General features: G+C 40.3%; 1 protein-coding gene across 5 annotated transcripts in view; it reads right to left on the reverse strand.

Moving 5' to 3' along the window:
• The window catches only part of ARID1B (AT-rich interaction domain 1B), a 337362-nt gene that overhangs the window by 88457 nt on the left and 228558 nt on the right, over positions 1-20347 (reverse strand). For all 5 annotated transcript variants that reach the window (XM_049801069.1, XM_049801067.1, XM_049801065.1 and 2 more), the window contains exon 5: positions 14001-14244. In XM_049801069.1, coding sequence (XP_049657026.1) covers positions 14001-14244 — 244 coding nt within the window. The remainder of the gene's footprint in view (positions 1-14000; positions 14245-20347) is intronic.

Consider the following 20347-nt stretch of genomic DNA (forward strand, 5'->3'; position numbering starts at 1 on the left):
TGGACTGGGAAAGTCAAAGCTTAGAACACTGCGTGTACGACATGTTACAAATAAATTATTTTCATCACTGCGTCCTTAGGGAATACAGACTCAGTTCTGCAAATTCATTGAAATTATCAGCCTCTGCAAACATTACTTTATTAGTTCACTTTTTAAAGCTTACTTCTGATTTTTTCCTGTATTTAAAAAACTTTGAAGCAAAATTTCTGTTTCACAAAGGAAAACAATTTCATAAACAAGACCAACTCTACACATATTCTAACAAGTAACAAACTTGCAAGAGAAGTGGCCATTATGCTAATTATCAGTGGGTGCTACAAATTAGCCAGGTGCCCAACATGAAAGTATCGCACCAAAATGTTTTCAGCCGAACTGCCATTTTATGCTTAGAAGCGATCTGAAAGGTAGAAGGAGGTTAAGCACCCAAATACCTTTGAAGACTTGAACTGAACTCTTCATTTGGGTATCTAACTCCTATTGATTGGGAGCTGATGACAGGACTTTAAAAACCTTTGAAGATCCTGTCTGCCATGCTTTTTAAGTTTCTTTGTCATGAAAAGAAATGACCTTAAAGATTTTCCATTTCTTTCCTTTAAATGATATTAATCCTTTCAACCAGTATAGTAGTTGGGATTCTTGGAAGACACTTTAAATAATACATGAACAGGCTTTTGTATTTTATTAGGGAAGGAAAAATTCTACAAAAGAAAAACAACCTATTTTCTTTTTAAACATATATGCTACAGCTATTAAAGAGAGGGGGAAAAAAGGAACAATTTTTTCCACTGACAGACTACTGCCTCTTTTGACCCAATAATACACAGATGGAAGTTTAAGCAGGGATGACCTCTTCCCATGTTTTGTATAGTATTGTTGACACATTGGTGAGATACTCCATGTGCCAAAACTTAAGCAAAGTGAATACTACGGATGTTTCACAACATTTTTATTGTGGAAAATTACAGCAAATACAATAATGCATGCTAAAAGGATAGAAACTGCCACACTAGTTCTTTCACCTGGATTTAACAGAGGAACAAAATAGTATTTAAATCTATATAGCTATCTTGTAAAATTTGTTAAAACTACCAAAACCAGCAGCCTACCTAATATAATGCCTGCTATTAAAAAAAAAAGAAAAAAAAAAAAGACTAAAGTCAGTTGAAGAGGTGAGAGAATTTAAAAATGCTTAATAGCACAGTTGTAAGCTGTTTTTTTATTTTTTAAATTATGTTAGAAATGCTTTTAAGTATTTTGCATGAGACTTTGAAAATCTCTGCTTGAAATAGAGTCAGGAGAGACTACGCTGTACCTTTGGAAAAGATGGATTGAGAAAAGTACTAAATGGTGATTGCATTATGACTACAGCCATGAAATCTGCAGTTAAAGTGTAAAAAGTAAATTCCTTAGAGCCAACATAGCAAGAAAGAGCAGACCTCTGACATCCTGCTGAGGAGGGGTCCTTACAATGAATTACGGCCCAAATCAGTAATGTTTTGAAACAAGCTGAGGGCTCTCTGCTCCCATCACTAATGACACTGGAGGATGCTCAGCAGTGGTACCCTGTACCAGCTGGACAATACCTCGCAGAATTGTGCCTGAACAATTGAATCAAGAAAGCACTTCAGTGATAACAAGTTCACCCTGAGAAATTACTAGTTTAGGAGGGAAGGAGGGATAACAGCACAGGAGTTTTAAGATGGGTGAGGTAACAGGAGGAGTGGGGGACTGATCACAGCCTGTGTTGAAAGGAGAACATTAGGCTGGAGGAAAGGCATAAATTAAAGATCTTGTGGGTTGTCTTTAGGACAATTCTCAACCTAATTTAGGAATTAAGAGGTAGGTCTGGATTAATGACAGTGGCTGATTACAAAGTAGGGAATCTTCATCAATACAGAAGATGATCAAAATACTATCTAAGAAACTGGACTATGTTTTGGGTTGGAGCAACAAAAATGCAAACATTTATAGTCACAGACCAGAAACAGGCCTTTTCGAACTGAAGAGCTGTAGGGTTATCAGTTAGAAATGGGAAAAGAAAAGGAAGGAGAATCTGACCGTATTTGTTGACCTACAAATGGTTATAACTAACCATTTGATGTCACCCTGAATCAAACAAATTTATTATTAGGACGAATTAGGAGAATTGTTTCCAGTAGAGGTAAGGAAACAGAACACCACTGCTGATGTGTCACTGGTGAGCCTTCACACAGACAAAACCAGAAAGCCTAATGCTAACTGGAATGGGAACCAAGAACAGCTACCAGCATGACATGACAGGAGGCTGAAAGAGCAAAGTATACCTTATCATGGCAAAAACTAAAGCTGTGATTTTGTGACTTCTCTTTAAAAATATATTTGTGGCTAAATATCAGGGAGAAAAAAAGAGCACAATGTTTAGAATGATAAACCATTACTGGAATTTGAAACAACTTCCTTTTAGGAATAATGAGGTCCAGGAAATCTAGTGATTAAGATGGAATCTGATAAAATAACGGGATTATATTACACAGTCGATGTGACAGTAAAGGCTCACAGACCGGAAGGGACATTCTGGGTCTTGGATCCCTACATCAGAAATGAAAGATCATAAATAGGTTTTTATATGGGACTGTTTTAAATGAGCTTTTCAGGAAATTTAAAGTGAGGTGCAAATGACCTCAAAGGGAAGAAATTTTTCTATGGGTAGCATAAAGGGAAACTGGTCATGTGGTTTGTGTTATCTCTTTCATCTTACAAAGCCTATGACCCCTTAAGAATAAAGATGATTTTCTTCCTGAATTTATGCATTGCAGCTAAGCTTCCTGTTGTACCAACAGTATTTTTTAAAGGACTTATTAATCCCAGTAAAAAACAAGGATTGCCTGCATATCCGCCCAAATTAAGACATGCAAAATATTAAAACCTTCCTCATATCTATACAGTAACCTAAGCACAGATGCTTTAAAAGGCCAGCAGCATGAGGACCCTTTCAGATACAGCAGCCGTGGCCCCGCTGAACCACTCTGGGGAGGGATACGCAGACTCAAGCATGCTCGAACCAAGCCTTCTGGCTCTGCTCAGCACCATGCTGAAGCTAATAACCCCCTGCAAGTGACAGCAACGCTGTTAATACACTGCCACCTGCTCACTGAGACAATTTCCACCTCTCCGACCCGGGAGCTCGGGACCAAGCCCAGAGCCCTCCCGCCTTGGGATGCTTTTGGTGGCTGGCTGTGTGGGTGGCTGAAGGCGAGATCACAAGTGGCTGATTTGTTCCACTGGAGCAATGCAAAGCATCTGTAAACATGAAGATTATCAACTTAAGCCAGACTTATGGATGCTCCACATTACAAAAAGGTATCAAGATTGTTGTTGGGCCTGGCCCTGATTTTCCATATTAGCTCTTAAAACAAATCCATCATGCTCCAAAGACACAAGATTCCCTAACACACAAAAGTATCACTCACAATCCATGTAAAATCAACAAAAGGTAAAACCCCACTTCTCTTCTCATGAAAGTATATAACACTCAGACTACTAATCCTTGAAAGTTACCACTCCATCTTCTCTTTCATATTTGTGTTATATTTACCATATCAAGGACTAGGTTGTGAGCAAGTTCCAGAGATGTCACTGTAACGTAAGTGCTAAATTGCTCTCAAATCACCATTAAAAAATGCAACACTGAGCTAAGGTGGCCCGCAGAACCCTAGCTCTGACTTTTCTCTGCATACATGCAATATCATAAACATCTTAATTTCATGACCAGAAGCTACTTGCTTGATATAATATAGCATTTAATTCAAAGCAAAGTTGACACTGACAGGATGAGGTAGCTATTCAATATTTTTTTTCATCCCCATTGTTCAGCATGTAGTTCCAAGGTATTACTTATGGAACACCATCCAAATATCGCCCTCATTACAGAATAATTCATTATATTATGGACTTTTTAAAAAAAAGAATTAAGTAGTTGAAACTGGAGTCTGCCAAATTAGACATCCAAGTTTTAATCCCAGGTTGTGTAACCTCTGAGTAAGGTATGAAGACTTTTAACAAATACTCAGGAGTATAAAGTGAAATAATTGTCAGTACTGCCTAAACTGACAACAGGCTGAATGGCAAGGCGCAGGAAAGCAAATATATTGCCTCCAAAGGCTAAAGCTCACTTTGCTCGGGAGGGGAATGGAGAGCATCAGCAGTCATTGCAAGAGGGTCTGTTTCATCCACGCCCCCTCCCAAAGTCACCTCTGCGTTTGGACTGAAGTGAAGCGCCACAGCACCACAGCATTTTTTCCTGAGATTTTGGCAACAAGCCCAAAGCAAGCTGGCAATGGAAATCTTCAAAAGGCTGCGACTCACCTGAATGGATTTTCAGTAGGCCACAGCAAGCCCCTGTCTGCCCCAGGACTATTCCTCTCCAACAAATTTCAAAATCCTGCTGCAAACCAGGAAGGCACTAGATCTCCTCAAATTTAAGGATGCATCATTTATTTATTTATATAAGTGAAGGCATAAGTCAGTCTAAATCTAGGGATCACTGCTTCTCTACCCTCAAAAACACCCACCCCAAGCCTGTAATTTCACTTTACAGTTATGACAAGTTTCATTTTGGGGGATGAAATTCTTTCTGCTTTCACCTGTGCCTAACTCCACGTTCATTTAATGCATTATTTCCATTAAGCTCAGCAGAGTTCCCAGCCCAGGGTATTTCTGCTGGAGGCCGATCCAGAATGGTGCAGCCCAGGATAGCAACCAGTTAAATCTTTTTTAATCTCTGCATTCAGAAATGGTGGCTCACAGCAGCTCGCACGCAGGAACTGAATAGAGCAGGCAAGCTCGTATTTCTCTCACTAGGCCAAATTAATAAAAACAAAACCTGATTTCTCCTTCTCGTTTTCCTATTCTTCCTGCTCCCCAATATTTTTCCTCTTTCAAACATTTTTTTTGTTTTGTTTTTTTTTGTTTGAGAAGCTTAATGTTTGGCTGCCTTCTGAAGAAATGGGCACAGTGACAGATGAAAGGCCATATTCATCGCCTAATTCAGAATAGGGAAAAACCGACTGCTGTGCATTTAAGATTCTAACAACCTTGCAATTTTGTATAGCCGTTTTCCCCAACCCGTTCTTTTGAAGAAATCTGCTTTTATTCTGTTAATAACTAACCACAGTTGCAGCAGCATGGATCCGATTAGCAGTTCTTACGCTACAAAGGAAGGGGGGGGGGGGGGGGCCTGTGAACAGGGTTGCCAATTTGTCCACCTGGGTCCCCAGGAGAAAGATTAGATGAGGCGCTTACTACTCCTTTCTTCCCCACTCGCTCGCTGCTCTGCACTAGACAGACCTCTTCAAAGCTCAGCCACTGACTTAATTTTTTTTTTCCCCTCTAAAGTCTCATTTAACCACCCCTCCACGTGTTTTGCGCTCTGTGTCACTGCATCTCTCCAAAGCGATGGTGTGAATTGGGATGAGAGGGGTTGGGAGAGGCTGCGGCCGCAGCTTGCCCAGCACTTTCTCTCACACCTCTACGGGGCCACTGAATTGCTTTTAGGTTTTGCAAATTATATTTTCTTAAATCTGTGCAAACCATTGAAAAAAAAGTGTATATGTTCTTTAGGTAACAATCCAAACCCTGTAATCATACTGAATTTTTTTACTCTGCCCTTTTAAGCCTTTCATAAAAATGACAGTTTTGCTTGCATTTAGACTGAAGTAGAAGACTGCAAAGGGTTGCATGGATTTAGTCATTCGTAATTACTTGGGACATGACATTACGTGTTTGTTAATGCAAAAAGCATATGCTTTGGCTAGAGAAAAACCATTCTCAATTTCTTTATAAAATGTCAATTAACCAGAATATAAAATTGTAATTGATGCATGTGCTAAATATCTAAAAGCTCCTAACAAAGGATAGGGTAGTATTTCTTCCTTGTATTGAACAATTTTCTTCCTTCCAGAAATGAAACCTATCCTGCTACACACCTGAAACTTAAAACTTCAGAATTCCATTTAGGGAGTTAATCCAAGTTCCAAAAGGAAGACTTTTTCATTATCAATGCTCTAGATGGCATTTATAAGAATGAGGAGAGTTTTTCTCTAAGCTGTTCTTCATTGTGTCTACTGTTTTTAAGAGCCTGAGAAGCACAACAAATGTAGCAGACATGCACTTCTAGTATTTGCCACCTAATAAAAACCTTAACTCCTAATTTTAACATTGCCAAATTCTAACAAAAGCATATATCAACTTTCATTTATAATATTTACAGTGTGAAAACACGCAAGATACCAAAGAAAGGGTGAATGTGAACTGAAATGGCTGTTTCTTATCTGTATTTCTTTAGCCTTGATCCAGCTACACTAAGAATTGCTCGGAATAAATATTCATCATCAGACGGCATTAACTCAAAAGACCAGCAGCAACGGAGTTTCACTCCTCCCTGTTCCTCCCGACTCTCTCAAGTTCGGGCAAGCAGGTGGATTTTGGAGCAGTGCTGATACGTGGCAATGAACTATTTTGCTAGTCCTGCCTGCTACTTCTCATACTAGTCCATTGCCTGTGATTAATGGGCACTTTAGTAGTAAAATCTATGTGCTCTAATTAATACTATCCTCAAAAGGAACAAACTCTTAGATAATCTAGTTTTTCTTATTGCGTTATATTGCATATTACACAGCCCTGGTCTCAATGATTCTCAGGGACAGACAAGAAAAGGGCAAGTTGAATGCATAAAGGGTAAAAGCACCTTGAGGCAAACCCACTTCCAAAAACCATTTGGTGGGTCTGATCTTCCTGAAGACAAGATCTATCATGCCGTATTTCATCTCGCCCAACAATGATAAGCTCCAAAGACCGGTGCAGAAGCAGAGCAATTCTTCATGTATTTTTAATCAACTGAGAACTTTCATCCAGCGAGCTCCCTCTGCAAGGTCACATACACCATGAGTGGCCATGTGCCTCTCATGCAGTTTGCAAACACCAACTTCTATGTCAGCTTCTGTTTGGAAAGGGGAGTATCAACGTTAGCAAACCCTAGTTATATAATTTATAAACATGCAGATGTGGATTATTAAAGATTAATGCATTTTGGGATTGGTGTCGGCATTCCGTTTGTCTCACGCCGAAACCAATTCTGTTCTTCATTAGTCAACGACAACCCACATCACCCTGTTGTGGAAGAGAAATCAAAGGTGCAAGCGTGAATTGAGAATAAGTGATGAAACTGATTACTAAGAAACTTAACGGCTGTAATCAATCAACACATCACAATAATTTGAGTCCACTCTTATCTGGAGATGGGAAACAAACAGAAAAGCTCGCCGCTGGAGTGAGTTGTTCTTTTGTGTTTGCTTTCTAAAAACCCACTTTGCAATTTGACTTCCATATCCACCTATGGAGTGATGCTGTCAAAGGGCTGTTCGAATCATTCAAGCCACAGCTCAACCTCCATGAATTTTGTCCCTAAGGAGGAGAGCTAATATCCTGCTTTTCATTAATTTTTAAAAAAATTATTACCTGGAGGTAGTGAAAATGTTCTTCTTTTGAGGCTAAATGGCTATTTTCTAGCTGGCCCAAAACTAATTCAAGCCATATTTGCAATTGTTAGGTTCCTTCTTCTAAGGAGGGACACACCATGTATCTGTCTAGTCAAGTTTGACGCTAACTATGAAGCATGACGGCCGCTTTAAATATCTCTAATGGTAGTGATACACAGTCCACTGAAAAACTGGAAACTGCAACAGCCTATCCCCTCATGGAAACCAAACTACTTATGACATCTATGCTCTATTTTGTCTAGGTATAACAACCATCTGCCAACAACAACAAAAACATACTAATGGAACTGTGAGACTTTTCCCATTCGCTCATCAATCACTGCTTAGTATTGCAAAGGGCAAGGGAGTGAAAGACAACCTTTTAATTTATGATAATACAAAAATTAATACCCTGTTTGGCAACACAAAGAAGAAAAGAGAATCTATGTTTGTGTAGCCAAATAATGATAGAATAAAAACCCCCAAATGTTCAAAACCCAAATATACACTCTATTACATTTCTTGACAAAACCAGAAGTGGGTGGAGCAAAAAAAGTTAGAAAGAAATGCACAGGTTAATAATTAAATGTAAACAATAATTGTCCAATGATGGCCTTAAAGTATACATCTAAAACTAACAACAAACATACCTGTCAAATCTTGGCAGCTGTGGTTAAGTATATTTGAATTTTGCTATGTGAACCACAGCACATGCATAATTATGCAAAGATTTTAATTGGATTTCAACAGCCATCATGCTCTAGGTGGATCTGTACCAGCACAGGGCTACCAATGACTCACAGAGCTACAAGAAGTGGCCTGCTGTACACGTGCTGCCACAGCATGCACAGCAGCAGATGCCCCGCCGCGCTGACCGTTCAGCAATTGCCAGGTCAGTGAAAACAGGACTGGCAGGAATCAACAAAGAGGATAAACCAGGCATGGGGCAGAGCACAGCTATGGGATGTAAGTGCTACAGATCTGGCCATCTGGGGGAGGTTTACATAAAGCCTTTGTAGGGTCCTCAATGACCCTCAGTGCCATGCTCCCCAGACCCTGCAGGATGTTCAGTCCATGGGGCAGAAATGTTCGTCACTGTCTTACACTGCAATTAAAAACTGAAACTGCAATGTGTGACAGAGAAATATAAATGTTGATAAACCAGATATTAAGCAACTGAAAACACTTAAAACTAAAACCCCAAAACTACCCCAGAAAATAACCACCCAGGCCATGCTGGTTTTGGTGATTTATTGTTTTTCTATCTGATGCTTAACTTGGGGCTGATGAAAACCAGCAGGTTGATGGTACTGGAATATGAAACCCTCTGCTGTCAGGAAAACCCAACAGGAGGAACTTGAACAGCATGTCTCAGTCTCACTTCACCTCCTGCACCTGTTCTAGGAAGACTACCTCTGCAGAGAAGGACACCTCCCTGATCTCTCTGGCCAGACTGCAAGTATGATAGCAGTTTTGATAGTGCGTTTTGTAGCATGGGCTCTCCTCAAGAAACTAGCTTGAGACTATTTAGTTATTTCACAAAGCCTTGAGACAACAGATTATTCATCAGTTGTGACCTGGGCTGAATTCTAATAGGTATCACAGGTTAGATGCTCCATCGGCTAGAAACAATGCCTCGAGCTAGAGCGCCTTACAATTTGCTTATTTCTCCTCTTTTCAAAAGACAGAAAAACTCTGAATGTTGTTCAAACCCTTCAAAAGAAAGGGTTTTAAACTACTGCTATGTGAAACATTCACATATTTCATTTGTAAGCATTCTAGATTTGCAAAACTGCTGAATACATGTTTTGTGCACTAGCAGTGATTAAGAACATAGCTACGTCAATGGCATCTTGTGTTTTGTTTTTTCTGGTCTGGATGCCAATGAACAGCATGCATCTTCCTTGCAACAAGCTGTTGCAAGATTTTTGCCTCCACAGAAGCCAAGGGGAAAATATTGATAGATGTGTTAAAATAATCTTTCTAGATGGGGGGATCGTATCTATTTTACAAGGATATAATCCCCTTCCTTGTTTTGCAACTATTTTAGGGTATCTGTAAAACTTCAACAAAAAATAGAGTACTACAAATTCACTTTCATATGGTAGTCTTCTCTCCCTCAATGAAAAGAGTCCATGCTGTATAACATACCAGTAGTGGTGGTCAATGGAGTAAGCATGTGGAATAGCTCAATCCCCAGCAAAAGGTTTTTCCAAATTCTTGTTTAAAACAAGATCTGTGTGATTCGTTTGTCTTACTGCAGCCACTTCTGGAAACAGTTCAACTTTTGGGCTTCTCCTTTTATAAGGCATGAAAGAAAGCATCACTCCTATTCAGATTTTTGCACTAAAAAGTCCTTTTGGACTATGGTAGACTAGTGCTCATTTTTTTCTTCTCTCAGCATTTTAGTCACTCTAGACTATCCACACATTGACTAACATGCACACCAAGGCAAGATTTCCTGTTACAGCTCTCTCTGGGCATCCCATTCCCCTCTTGCTTCTTTTTTGCCTGGAGTGCTAGCTGTAATTCTGACGGGTCCTGGATTTCAAGCTAGCTAGCTGATCAATACAGGAGTGGAAGACCTCCAGGTTTGCAGAGAGTAGAGCTGATCACTGAATGGAACACATACATTGACTCATATAATTATCGGAATTAAAAATCTGGGTCTTTTTAATCAGAGGAGGGTGCTGACCACTGGTTAGCATAAATTAAGATGACTGGCAAGAACATTCCAAAGTGAGACTATCCACACAGGGATTTCTTCCTGAAAATTATAAGTCCAGCTGTATCCAAGCTCCTTGGTGAAAGAAGACATCAATACAATTGTAATAAAAACAACAATGCAGTTGATGCTTACCAGAGTGAAAATAAGCTTGTTTGTTCAGAAAGTAAATGTAACGTATTAAAAGCACAAGTCAAAATACTGATCTATGTGAAAAAAAAATGCTTTTATGCATTTCTAAAGACAGCATTTGCTATTCATTATTAGCATAGTGTACCCTTCTCTTCTATACAGATAAAAATTGCTGCAGAGGTTTAAAAATAATAGAATCTATTAACTTATACAAAATCTGCTTGTCCATCATGGGTTAAGGGATTCCTGGCCTATCAGCAATCTTACACAGAACTCTTAATATTAAAAATTTTTGCTGCTTACACCGCAAGGGAGAAAGAGCTGACAAAAGCCTTTGGCCACCGAGATCAAAATTGGGGATGGGGAGGGAGAAAGGGGAGTTTAGCTTATTTACATTTTTGCTTTGTTAGTAAACTGGAATGGTTGGAGCAAGAGGGAAAGAAAAAAAAAAAAGAGAAAAGTGAAATTAACAGCCACTAAATCTTCTGGCAACAGCAGTGCATTTTGATGATGTGCTGCGTCAGCTTCCACTAATGGTTTAGGGTTGAATCAGGCACAGTTCAAGACCCAAAGCAGTACAGGGCATCACATCTCATTCTTTGGAAGAACACGTACGCTAATTATGGAGATGGCTACAAAATAAAGAGATCAGGATTTCTGGCAAAGCAGAATAACGATCTACTTAACAGGAAATCAGAATGCCATTTTGAATCCCTAAAAATCATAAAAGAGTAGGATTTCAGTCCTGTAATGAATGTGTGTCTGAACAAGAAGTGTTACCATTATGAGAGAAAACCATCTTTCTGAACAAAACCCTCAAAGTTGCTTTTTATGCTCTTAAGGGTTAATCTCCCTGGTCTACTCCAGTAATGTGAATGGAAACAAAGGCTGTATATGTGTGTGCCACTTACCACACAAAATACCCGTCCAGCATTTCAGAGAGCACAGGAAGGAAATGCCCACTGAGCTAGGGACGTGCCAATGTCAGTGCTGCCTGTGCCAGTCCATTCCCGCGAAATTCGCGGTGTGCAGCAGAAAGCAATGCAGGGCGGCAGGCTTGCAGTGGGGTGGGGAGGCAGCTTAAACAGGCAGTGGAAGAGAATCAGCCATTTGGGAGGTTTAATAGGGGGCTGTTTGTTTGTCTGCCCTTTTGATGTTAAATTAGTCTTCAATTTTGTTGCAAGGAAGGAGGCACTAGGAAAAGGATGCTTCTCTTCCAGTAAACCCTGGGAAAGCAACACCTTTATTTTAACAGCCTTCCCACCAAGAACCCCCTGCAACATTTTGGCTTTCCCTAGCCATAGCTATCAGCAACACAACAGCTGCTCATTTTACAATGACTTGCTGGAGAGAGAATGATTGAAAGAGCCAATCTATGTCACATGGAGAAGCTGTGGCACAACATCGCAGGAGGTAATAGGAGAGGAATGAGGTCAGAACAAACAAGGGTAGGGTGAGAACAGAGAGGAAAATAGCAGCGAACAAAATTATTAAAGGCGAGATGCTGTACTACATAATCTATGTTTAAAACCAGCCACAACCTCAATGCTGCAAACAGCCACAGAAATGCAAACAAGCTCTGTGTTACTTTTTCATAGGGTCTCATGAATATGGCTGATGAAAAAAGCTACCAAAGTCCTAGTAATGAAGCACAATGGTGGGAATACACTTAGATGAAAGCACAGCCTAATTCATAAGGCTTGAAAGCCCCAGCACCCGGCAGCATCCCACTAGTCACGGGGTTTTAAATAGCAGCCTTGCTCGTGTCATTTTGGAGCTTGAGAAACACAGCAGCAGCAACAGCAGCAACGCTACCACAGCTGCCTGGCTCCCCTCTGGAGAGCGCTGCATCCGCTCACACCTGGGAGTTCACCTTTAGCAAAAGAGCTGCAGAGACCAGGAGCCCGCCCATGCCGGGGAAACAGCGGTGGGCAATTTTGATTTAGCGCCATTCATAAAAATCCTTCCCGAGGAAGAGTTGCTTTTGTGTTACTGCACCAGACCAGAAAACCACCATGCAAAATGGTGGCATGGTTTGTATGAAGAGACAATACTTTTCACTAGGTCAGTCACAAAAATGAGCTTTGGGCTCAGCTGAAGTGATGAAGCAACTCTGACCCTGACCTTTGGGCCCACATCCCTTCTATTTTTACCCTGCAGGAATCAATTGGTTTCATAAAAGTTATTACTTTCCCCTACACACCCCATCCTCATCTATCATCCCTACAATAAAGCTATTTTCAAAGTCACAATGTTTTTTCCCTATTCAGCAATCAGATTGCTAAAATGCCAATCCATTTAGTTGCCTGAATCTGACTGTGGGAAATGTTACCCTTCCAGCTAAGTGGACTATCTGGCTTCACTCAACAATGGGGACAGGCTTCTGCACCACGTACTGGGAAATAGCTGTGAATACAAAGCTAGCATACTGCACATAATGCAAATACTCCAGTCCTACTGCTGTCCCCACTATTCCTGCCCCTCCTGAGCACGTGCTGCTGATCAGAGCGGCTGGAGAGGGAAGACTTAACTGCAGGACACATAGCAGCACTGGACTCAACGTGCTTAGGCCACATTTAGCACACACCATGCCTGCGTGCACTGAGCTTACTCCCCTTTGCTCGTCTAATTTAACCTCTGCATACAAACAGACACATACATTTTACACAGATACCTTTGTATTGAATACTGAAACACACACTTCTCACTGAATTTTAACCTGCATTTGGTTTACAGCACATTTAATGAAAAGGCATCACTGCTTTTGTTTCTTTTAACTGAGCTCCATGCTGATTTTTGGGGGGTTTTGTCAGCAACTGGTATTGTCCCTGGGGTAATGTCAGCACTCTCCTACTCTTAGGAATTCCCCTAGTACTCAAAATGTCAGAAAACAATCAAAAACTTGAGCGTCAGAAAGAGAATAAATTAATCTGAAACACATTGCTGCCTGACCCCCTGCAAGTGACATGCCAGATGGGTGGGGACAAGGTAAGAACTGGAATTAATGCATGCCTTTTTTTTTCTTCTGAGTATCTCAACAGATTTCCAGAAATTTCTAAATGTACATGAATGACTGCGTGTCATACTCTATGTGGCACAAGAGTGCAAGTGGCAAGCATGCCACCGGCATTTCAGTTATTACCGGTGGGGCTGGATTCCTAGTAACTTGTTGACCTTTGCAAATATTAAGAAATAGCTCATACAGTATCACAATACAGGGTTGGAAAATCTCTGACTCATCCTGTGTGTCTGAAACCACCATACAAGTCCAAGAGCCAAAACCAAGAAAAACACACAGCAAAACAAAAAAAGGGACCCTGGAAATAATAGAGAAAAATATGTGACGGATAGATGACACACAAACCAAACAAAAATTACGATCAGATATTCGCATTGGTCGTTGATAAAGACACTTCTCAAACACATTGTGTTTGAGCATTCCGACAGCTTGGCAGCTGAAGTTTAGGTGGAATTTACCCCTGCTTTAACTATGCATTTTTTTTTTCAGAAAAAGGCCCTGAAAATGCAGGATTCTCAGAAAATAAATGCATTTGGAATACAGAATTATTTATTTATTTATTTAATAAACCTGTCTATCGGGTTAATTTTGTTTGTTGGAACAAACTTACCTGGAATACTTGCTGGAGAAATGGGACCAGATCTCGACTGGTTGCTTCCAACAGGAGAGCCTACAGGGGAAGGTGATGGGCCCCCAGGGATGCCAGAGAGATGTGGAGAAGCATGAGGGGAGAACGGAGACTGTGCAGGGTTGCTCTGCTCCCCTTGGCTGCTTGTAGAGCCTGATGCGCTAACAGCCGAGCTCAGGGTGGCTTCGGTTCCAGTCGGCAAGTCATCAATGGATCCAGATAAATCCTGAGGAAAAAGGAAAAAAGAACTTAAGTAGTCGTATGAACTAATATTCAGGCCACAGGACTCAAGAGTTGGCATGGTGACGAGGTCCATTTGTTTACTTATTGCAGCAGATAACTGAGAGGTTGTCTTTAAGGTTGGTTCATGTACTTAAATGATGGCAGAAAACGAGGATAGTATGTACAATTCTCTGCTTAGTCTCTAATTCTTTTGATGAAAAGAACAAGCAAGGGCAACAAATGAATTGGAACCAAATTCACTCAACATTGAATTTAACCTTTTCCATCTGGATTAAGCTTTCAAAATTAATCCCAGAAATTCTGCCTGAGCATACTAAAACTAATGAAAATGATACATCAGTTTCATTTTCACAAAGTATTCATTTTGGGGTTTGCTACCGTTACGATCATAGCTTATATACTTCACTCTTTAAACCATCACCAAAACGAGAGAAGAAGGGTGTAAAATAGGCAGTCCTTCTAACACTCGCATGCAGCTCCTTCACCTTGCAGAAGAGACAGAAGAAGCCCTACCCTCAGCAGCAGCACAGGACCCGCTGGCCACCTAGGAGCAAGGAAGGCTACTTCTCTATTTCCATCAGATACCAGTGTACAACTCTCAGTTTCTCTTCAATTTCATTTCAATACACTGCTAAACAGTTGCTTCACTTCAGTTCATAACTGCTACAGTTTCAATGAGAAATTACCTCCATAGGTCAAAGCACATCTGAATTCTAACTACAAATATCTGGCCATATTCCCTAAAGATGTAACACGGAGTTATACTGGTCTTTGGATCTGTGGGAGTAATTTGTTTTTTTAAATCATTGTAAAATCAGGTATGAAAGACTAAGAATGCTGTGACAAAGCGAGTGCATGCCCCTTAACTGTCAGCAAAAATGTTAATTCCTAAGCATCACAGAAAAATCTCATACAAACTGAAAAGCGCAAAGATAGCTGTGCTTCCATGACTATTGGCAAGGCACAAGGTAAGGAGCACATTACCATTTTATTAGCGAATTAAGGCAAAAACAAGAGGCAGAGAGCTACCTCACATATAAAACAGGTCATTATTGACCTTTGAGGCTTCCAATAACTGGAATGACAATGCGTTTTACTTTGGCTGATACTGACTTCACTTGTCTGGCTCACGCAAGTGGTTGCACTGTACACAACAGGACCTGTCATCTGAGTAGCACAAAAAGAACTGGGCTCTGCCTGAGCTTTGCTTAGGCAGCAAAGCCTTACTACTGCCTACTTTTCATAACAAAAATTATAATTATTTTTAGAAGTTACAGAACTTGGATGAAATGCAAAGTGGTGTACTCAGAGTGAGGGTCCTGCCCAATGCTGACTACCTCTGTTATGAGGGAAGCTCACAGCCAGTCTCTCCTAACAGACAGAGTCAGTCTTCCAAGGCATGGAAAGTGTAGGATTAACAGTTTAAACACCAATAACATTCATTAGAAGCCCCCTAGAATGCTACATGTTATTCCTCCTAGTGTGTAAAGGCAGTAAATACAACCCACCTGACTTAGCTCTCTGCCGGACACCTTGCAGACCTTATTTCCAATGAATTTCCATGAATACTTCAGGCACAACTCTTACCACAGGTTAATTTTGCTTTGTCTGACAAGCACAAAATTGTATGTGTATTTCATTAGGCATGCGAAAAGCAAAAATTAAGTTTGAAACTTCAATCTATGTGTGGAGTCTGCATTCATTCAAGAGTAGAATTCCAAATCCCTACAAATGGAAATTTGATTGTGAAATGGGCAATAAACTATTTTCATTGTTTCTTTTTCAAAAATACTAACTGTAGAAAATGTAAACAAGAAATAACACCGTTTGATACTGTATAGAGCAATGCTAGAGATTTTTCACAGTAGAATGTATTTGGCAAACAGGTAAGCAATTACTGCTTTTCCATATATAATATGTTATTCTTCTAAATGGAATCAAATCGCTGCTGTCATGATGTGTAACAAATGCTGCAGGAAGTGCTGATAAAACAAATGCTGCTGAAAAGCATATAATAAACTCCTGAAAGCCGAATGTAGCAGAATAGAGCCTATTCTAAGGGAATACAAATTCCGCGTAAAAAACCAGACAGGCACCCGACTGATAGAAGACATAGAAAACACAGGGTTTTCTGTTTAGAGTAACAAAGATTTAAAAAAGGGTGTGTGGATTAAAGCTTTCATTTGTTTCAGCAAGCCACAAAGTACTTGAAAAACAAACACGTCAAAATAATGAAAAACCATGAAGCAGTTTGCACTGCCTGTGATGAAATTATCTGCTGTTCAGAGACCAAAGCAAAATCTGACCACTCCCCACAGCATCTCCCTAGCTTGCTGAGCGTGCGTATGGGGAAGAACTTGGGGACAGGAATGAAGTTCACTTTTCCCATCAGGTTACATCTGACTTCTCCAGCCTCCCATGGGGGTGGAGTGACTGACGAGTCCCACGCATTTCCTCAACTGCCTGCCTTCCAGGGATTTCCTACCAACCTGATGCAACTCCTTCACAAAAACAGGAAAGAGGAAAGCTTGCATGATGCCAGTCTATTTAAAGAGCAAATCCACGCCACCCTCCCCCAGGTACATGCAGAGGGAGCAGCCAGGCAGGCTCAGCACACCCGCAGTGCCTTGCACTCCCCATGTGCACTCGGTGTAAGCACTGGCATTTCCTTCCCGGGCTGGGGAACTTTGCAATCGACTCATCTGCCGAGGATGCTACGGTAGCATTCATTCATCAGACCCATCAAGAAAGCTGATAATGAGGTTGCTCTCAGGATGCACGAAAGGCTGTTGCCTATCTAGATGCCTGGGCTGTGCTACACAACCTTTACCTTGTGTTACAGCAGGCTAAAATGAGAACTATCAGCTGTTCTGCGCAGGGTGGTTTGCAGATCATTACTTTGTATTTTTTTTTGTTTAACATAGGCTTTGTGGCCTCACCTAGTCTTCTAAGGTAGAAAGCCTGAGTAGGCAAGCAACTGGGAAACTTCCAGCACACAAAGGCTTTAGAAACACCTCTGTTATCCACAAAAGCTAATTGGGAAATTAAAGAGAAGGAGAAGAAAGACTTTATGTGAAGCACCTGGACAGAAAGAGCAGAAGTCGACTTACAGTTCTCCTATTATCAGTATTTTAATGCTTGCTTTTACCTCGGCTTAACAGAACAGTAATGAAGTCATGTGCAATTTCCACATCACAAACATTTATTTATATATAAAATACTGTACATGTACACATTATATACGTAAATTACATGGCTATACTTGCATTTACTTAGCATATCCATATGTAAAGCTATTAAAAAGCCTACTAATAAGAGAAATTCACAGTGGTTTGAGCATACAGCCTAGTTAACAAAGAAGCTCTGTAACTAATACTCCTCTAGAGGACAATTTAGTCAGCAGGGCACCAACTCTATTCTTCTTTTATAAGTACTATCAGATCTATGATGCCTGTAAAGAACAGAGAGACCTTACTTACTGCATCTCATTCAAACCAAGGCACCTTCAAGCTACAGTGCTTCCATTTATCTTGTTGGAAAGTTGGCAGGTTAGGTAATTGCTGGGATGCTTTTAAGGGGCTGAAGTCCCCGTACCCTAAGGCATGCCTTAAATTTTGCCTCTTTTCAGAGGCTTTTTCTGGAAAGCACTCGTTTCTTCCAGTAAAATGTAGCAAGTCTAGAATTACCAGAAATGTCTTGGTTTTTGTAGATCTGTTTCTTGTAGAGTAATCTTATTATTCTTGTCTATGGTATTGGTATGACTATATTTTCAAATGTGGCACCAAATCTAAGAAAAAATGAAGTACAAATTAATTGTTCCCCCCGTCACAAATCCCTATCACAGTTCAGTATTCTCTGTGTCAGCTTTACATCCTGTATTATTCAGGACATCCCAGCCAGCTTTCAAAGTTCATTTCCAGATAATACCTTGATTACAAACTGAAATGTCCCTGTGCAGGATTTATCTCTTTTAGCAAAGTGTTTTATCTCCAGCTATCTTCACTTCTAGCCTCACCTTCCACCCATGCACAACCTTTATTCTTGTCCCTCTGACAAGTACAAGAACTAAAATGAACAGCATCACATTGTGCTTACGATTATAATGTTATGCCTTCCTGGTGGTATGATCTTATCAGACTGACAGGAGAGCCACTCTTTAAACAGCACACCAATTTACTATTGCAATGCAGCCAGCAAGGGATAGAAATAAGTAAACTGCTTATATAGAGCCAGGAAACCCAAAGTTACTTACAAAGAGAGCACAAAGAAAAAAAAATACAAACACCCATATATAATATAATAACATTAACTTACTCAAGGAATACACCTAGCTCCCATAAAGAGCAAAAAGGAAACTACAGCAACTCAGTAACACCACAACAATTTTACACACGGGAGTATGACAGGATTAGAGCATTAACCATGGAGCAAAAATTTACACCACAAACACTTCACGCAGTTGCTGGTTTTGCTCAAGAGTGTCTCAGTAGATATAAGCCAAGATTTTACTAAAGGGATCCCTTGCTAAATACTTACAGCTAAAAATTGATGAACGCCTTCTCTGACATCAGTAAAAAGGGAAAGTGTGGAGCACCTTCCTAACTGAGCTCCTATGCCGCTAAATAACACCCTATGTTCACTGACATGTACTGTAGTTAGGGACTCTCTTGCAGGGATTGTGCAGAGCATATACAACCCGGGATTTATTTAAACTTCCCAACTACTGCCTATCGGTTCCTTTATACTCAGGGAGTAGAAGAAAAGCAGAGGTATTCTGTAGATATTAAAATTAAACACACACAAAACCTCCCGGTCTCCAAGAAGCTGAAAATCCCAGAGTCTACCCTACCATCCGTTTTGCTAGCACGAATCCCAGTGCTACGCATAGGGAACTGCAGCAACCGACTGGCTGCAGGATCAAAGCCCTGTTCACTTCATTCAGGCCTTCCTGCAGTATTTTTATTAGGGTGGAGGATGGTGCTGCTCAAAAGGCAGGATCCTGCATGAAATATCCATCTCCTTAACACGTATCACCGCTTTAGAAGTAAAATTATATATACACACAAACATATTTTACATGTAAGTATGTAAATATATATTCAAGCAGACATACACTCTGCTATTGTTTTGGAGCCATGGGGGATTATGAACAATATGCTCTGTAATTGAGATTAACTTTGAACAAATTATTTGGCTGACAAACACACATACGCACACAAAGGGAAAACCCACAATAGCTCTATTTAAATTTCAAGATATTTGTAAGACCTCTTTTCATCACAAAGCAGCCTATAATAGCATGTTTCAAGAAGTCTTCCAAAGGCCCTGCTGGTCACATTGTCGAGCAGTGAGTGAGCTAACAGCCTCCCATCGCCTGTGCAACCAGTAAAACACATTGGCACAGCAACGATTGGGACCACAAGGAAAATCCTTCCATTTTCAAAGGCTGCGACCCCCTACATGGGTGTCTTCCTTCCATGCCAGCTACATTGCGACCCTCAACTAAGCACACCAAACATACCTAATGCACATCCCTAAAAAATTCTTCTTTAACAGGAGCCTGCAAGGCTGCTGTTACATTTTTTGCCAAAAGTGCCTTTTACACCCGTTACTGAAATTAATTTGGGGACAGAAAACAAGGTTCATTCTCTGAATCCTGTTAATTCAACATTTGAGGAAGGAAAAGTAGACAAGATCACTTCCATTTCAAACACCTCCTTGAAGAAAAAGCTCAATTTTTATTGATGGGCACAATTCTACCTCAAAACATGCTGTTTTAAGAAGGATTTGTTTCATACTAAAAACTTACTTGCAAGACAAACCCAAACTTTGACAATAGTTGGGTAGAAGTACTTTTTAGTTAGTCGTGGTACTTGTCAGTCTTGCTTTATTCCACTTACTAGATATTTTAGAGTTTTTAACCAAATTTTTAACTTTAACCTCTATCTGGTAAACTATTCATGCAACACCCTAGATGAAGGAAATTCTCAGTGTATGATAAGACCACTAGCTTCTTCCACTAAATTTAGTGACAAAGCACCACTTGCTGGGGAAACACATTCCCTTCATTCTGCAGAACTCGCATG

Source organism: Accipiter gentilis, chromosome 5 (assembly GCF_929443795.1).
Source record: "Accipiter gentilis chromosome 5, bAccGen1.1, whole genome shotgun sequence".
Classification (NCBI taxonomy): Eukaryota; Metazoa; Chordata; class Aves; order Accipitriformes; family Accipitridae; genus Astur; species Astur gentilis.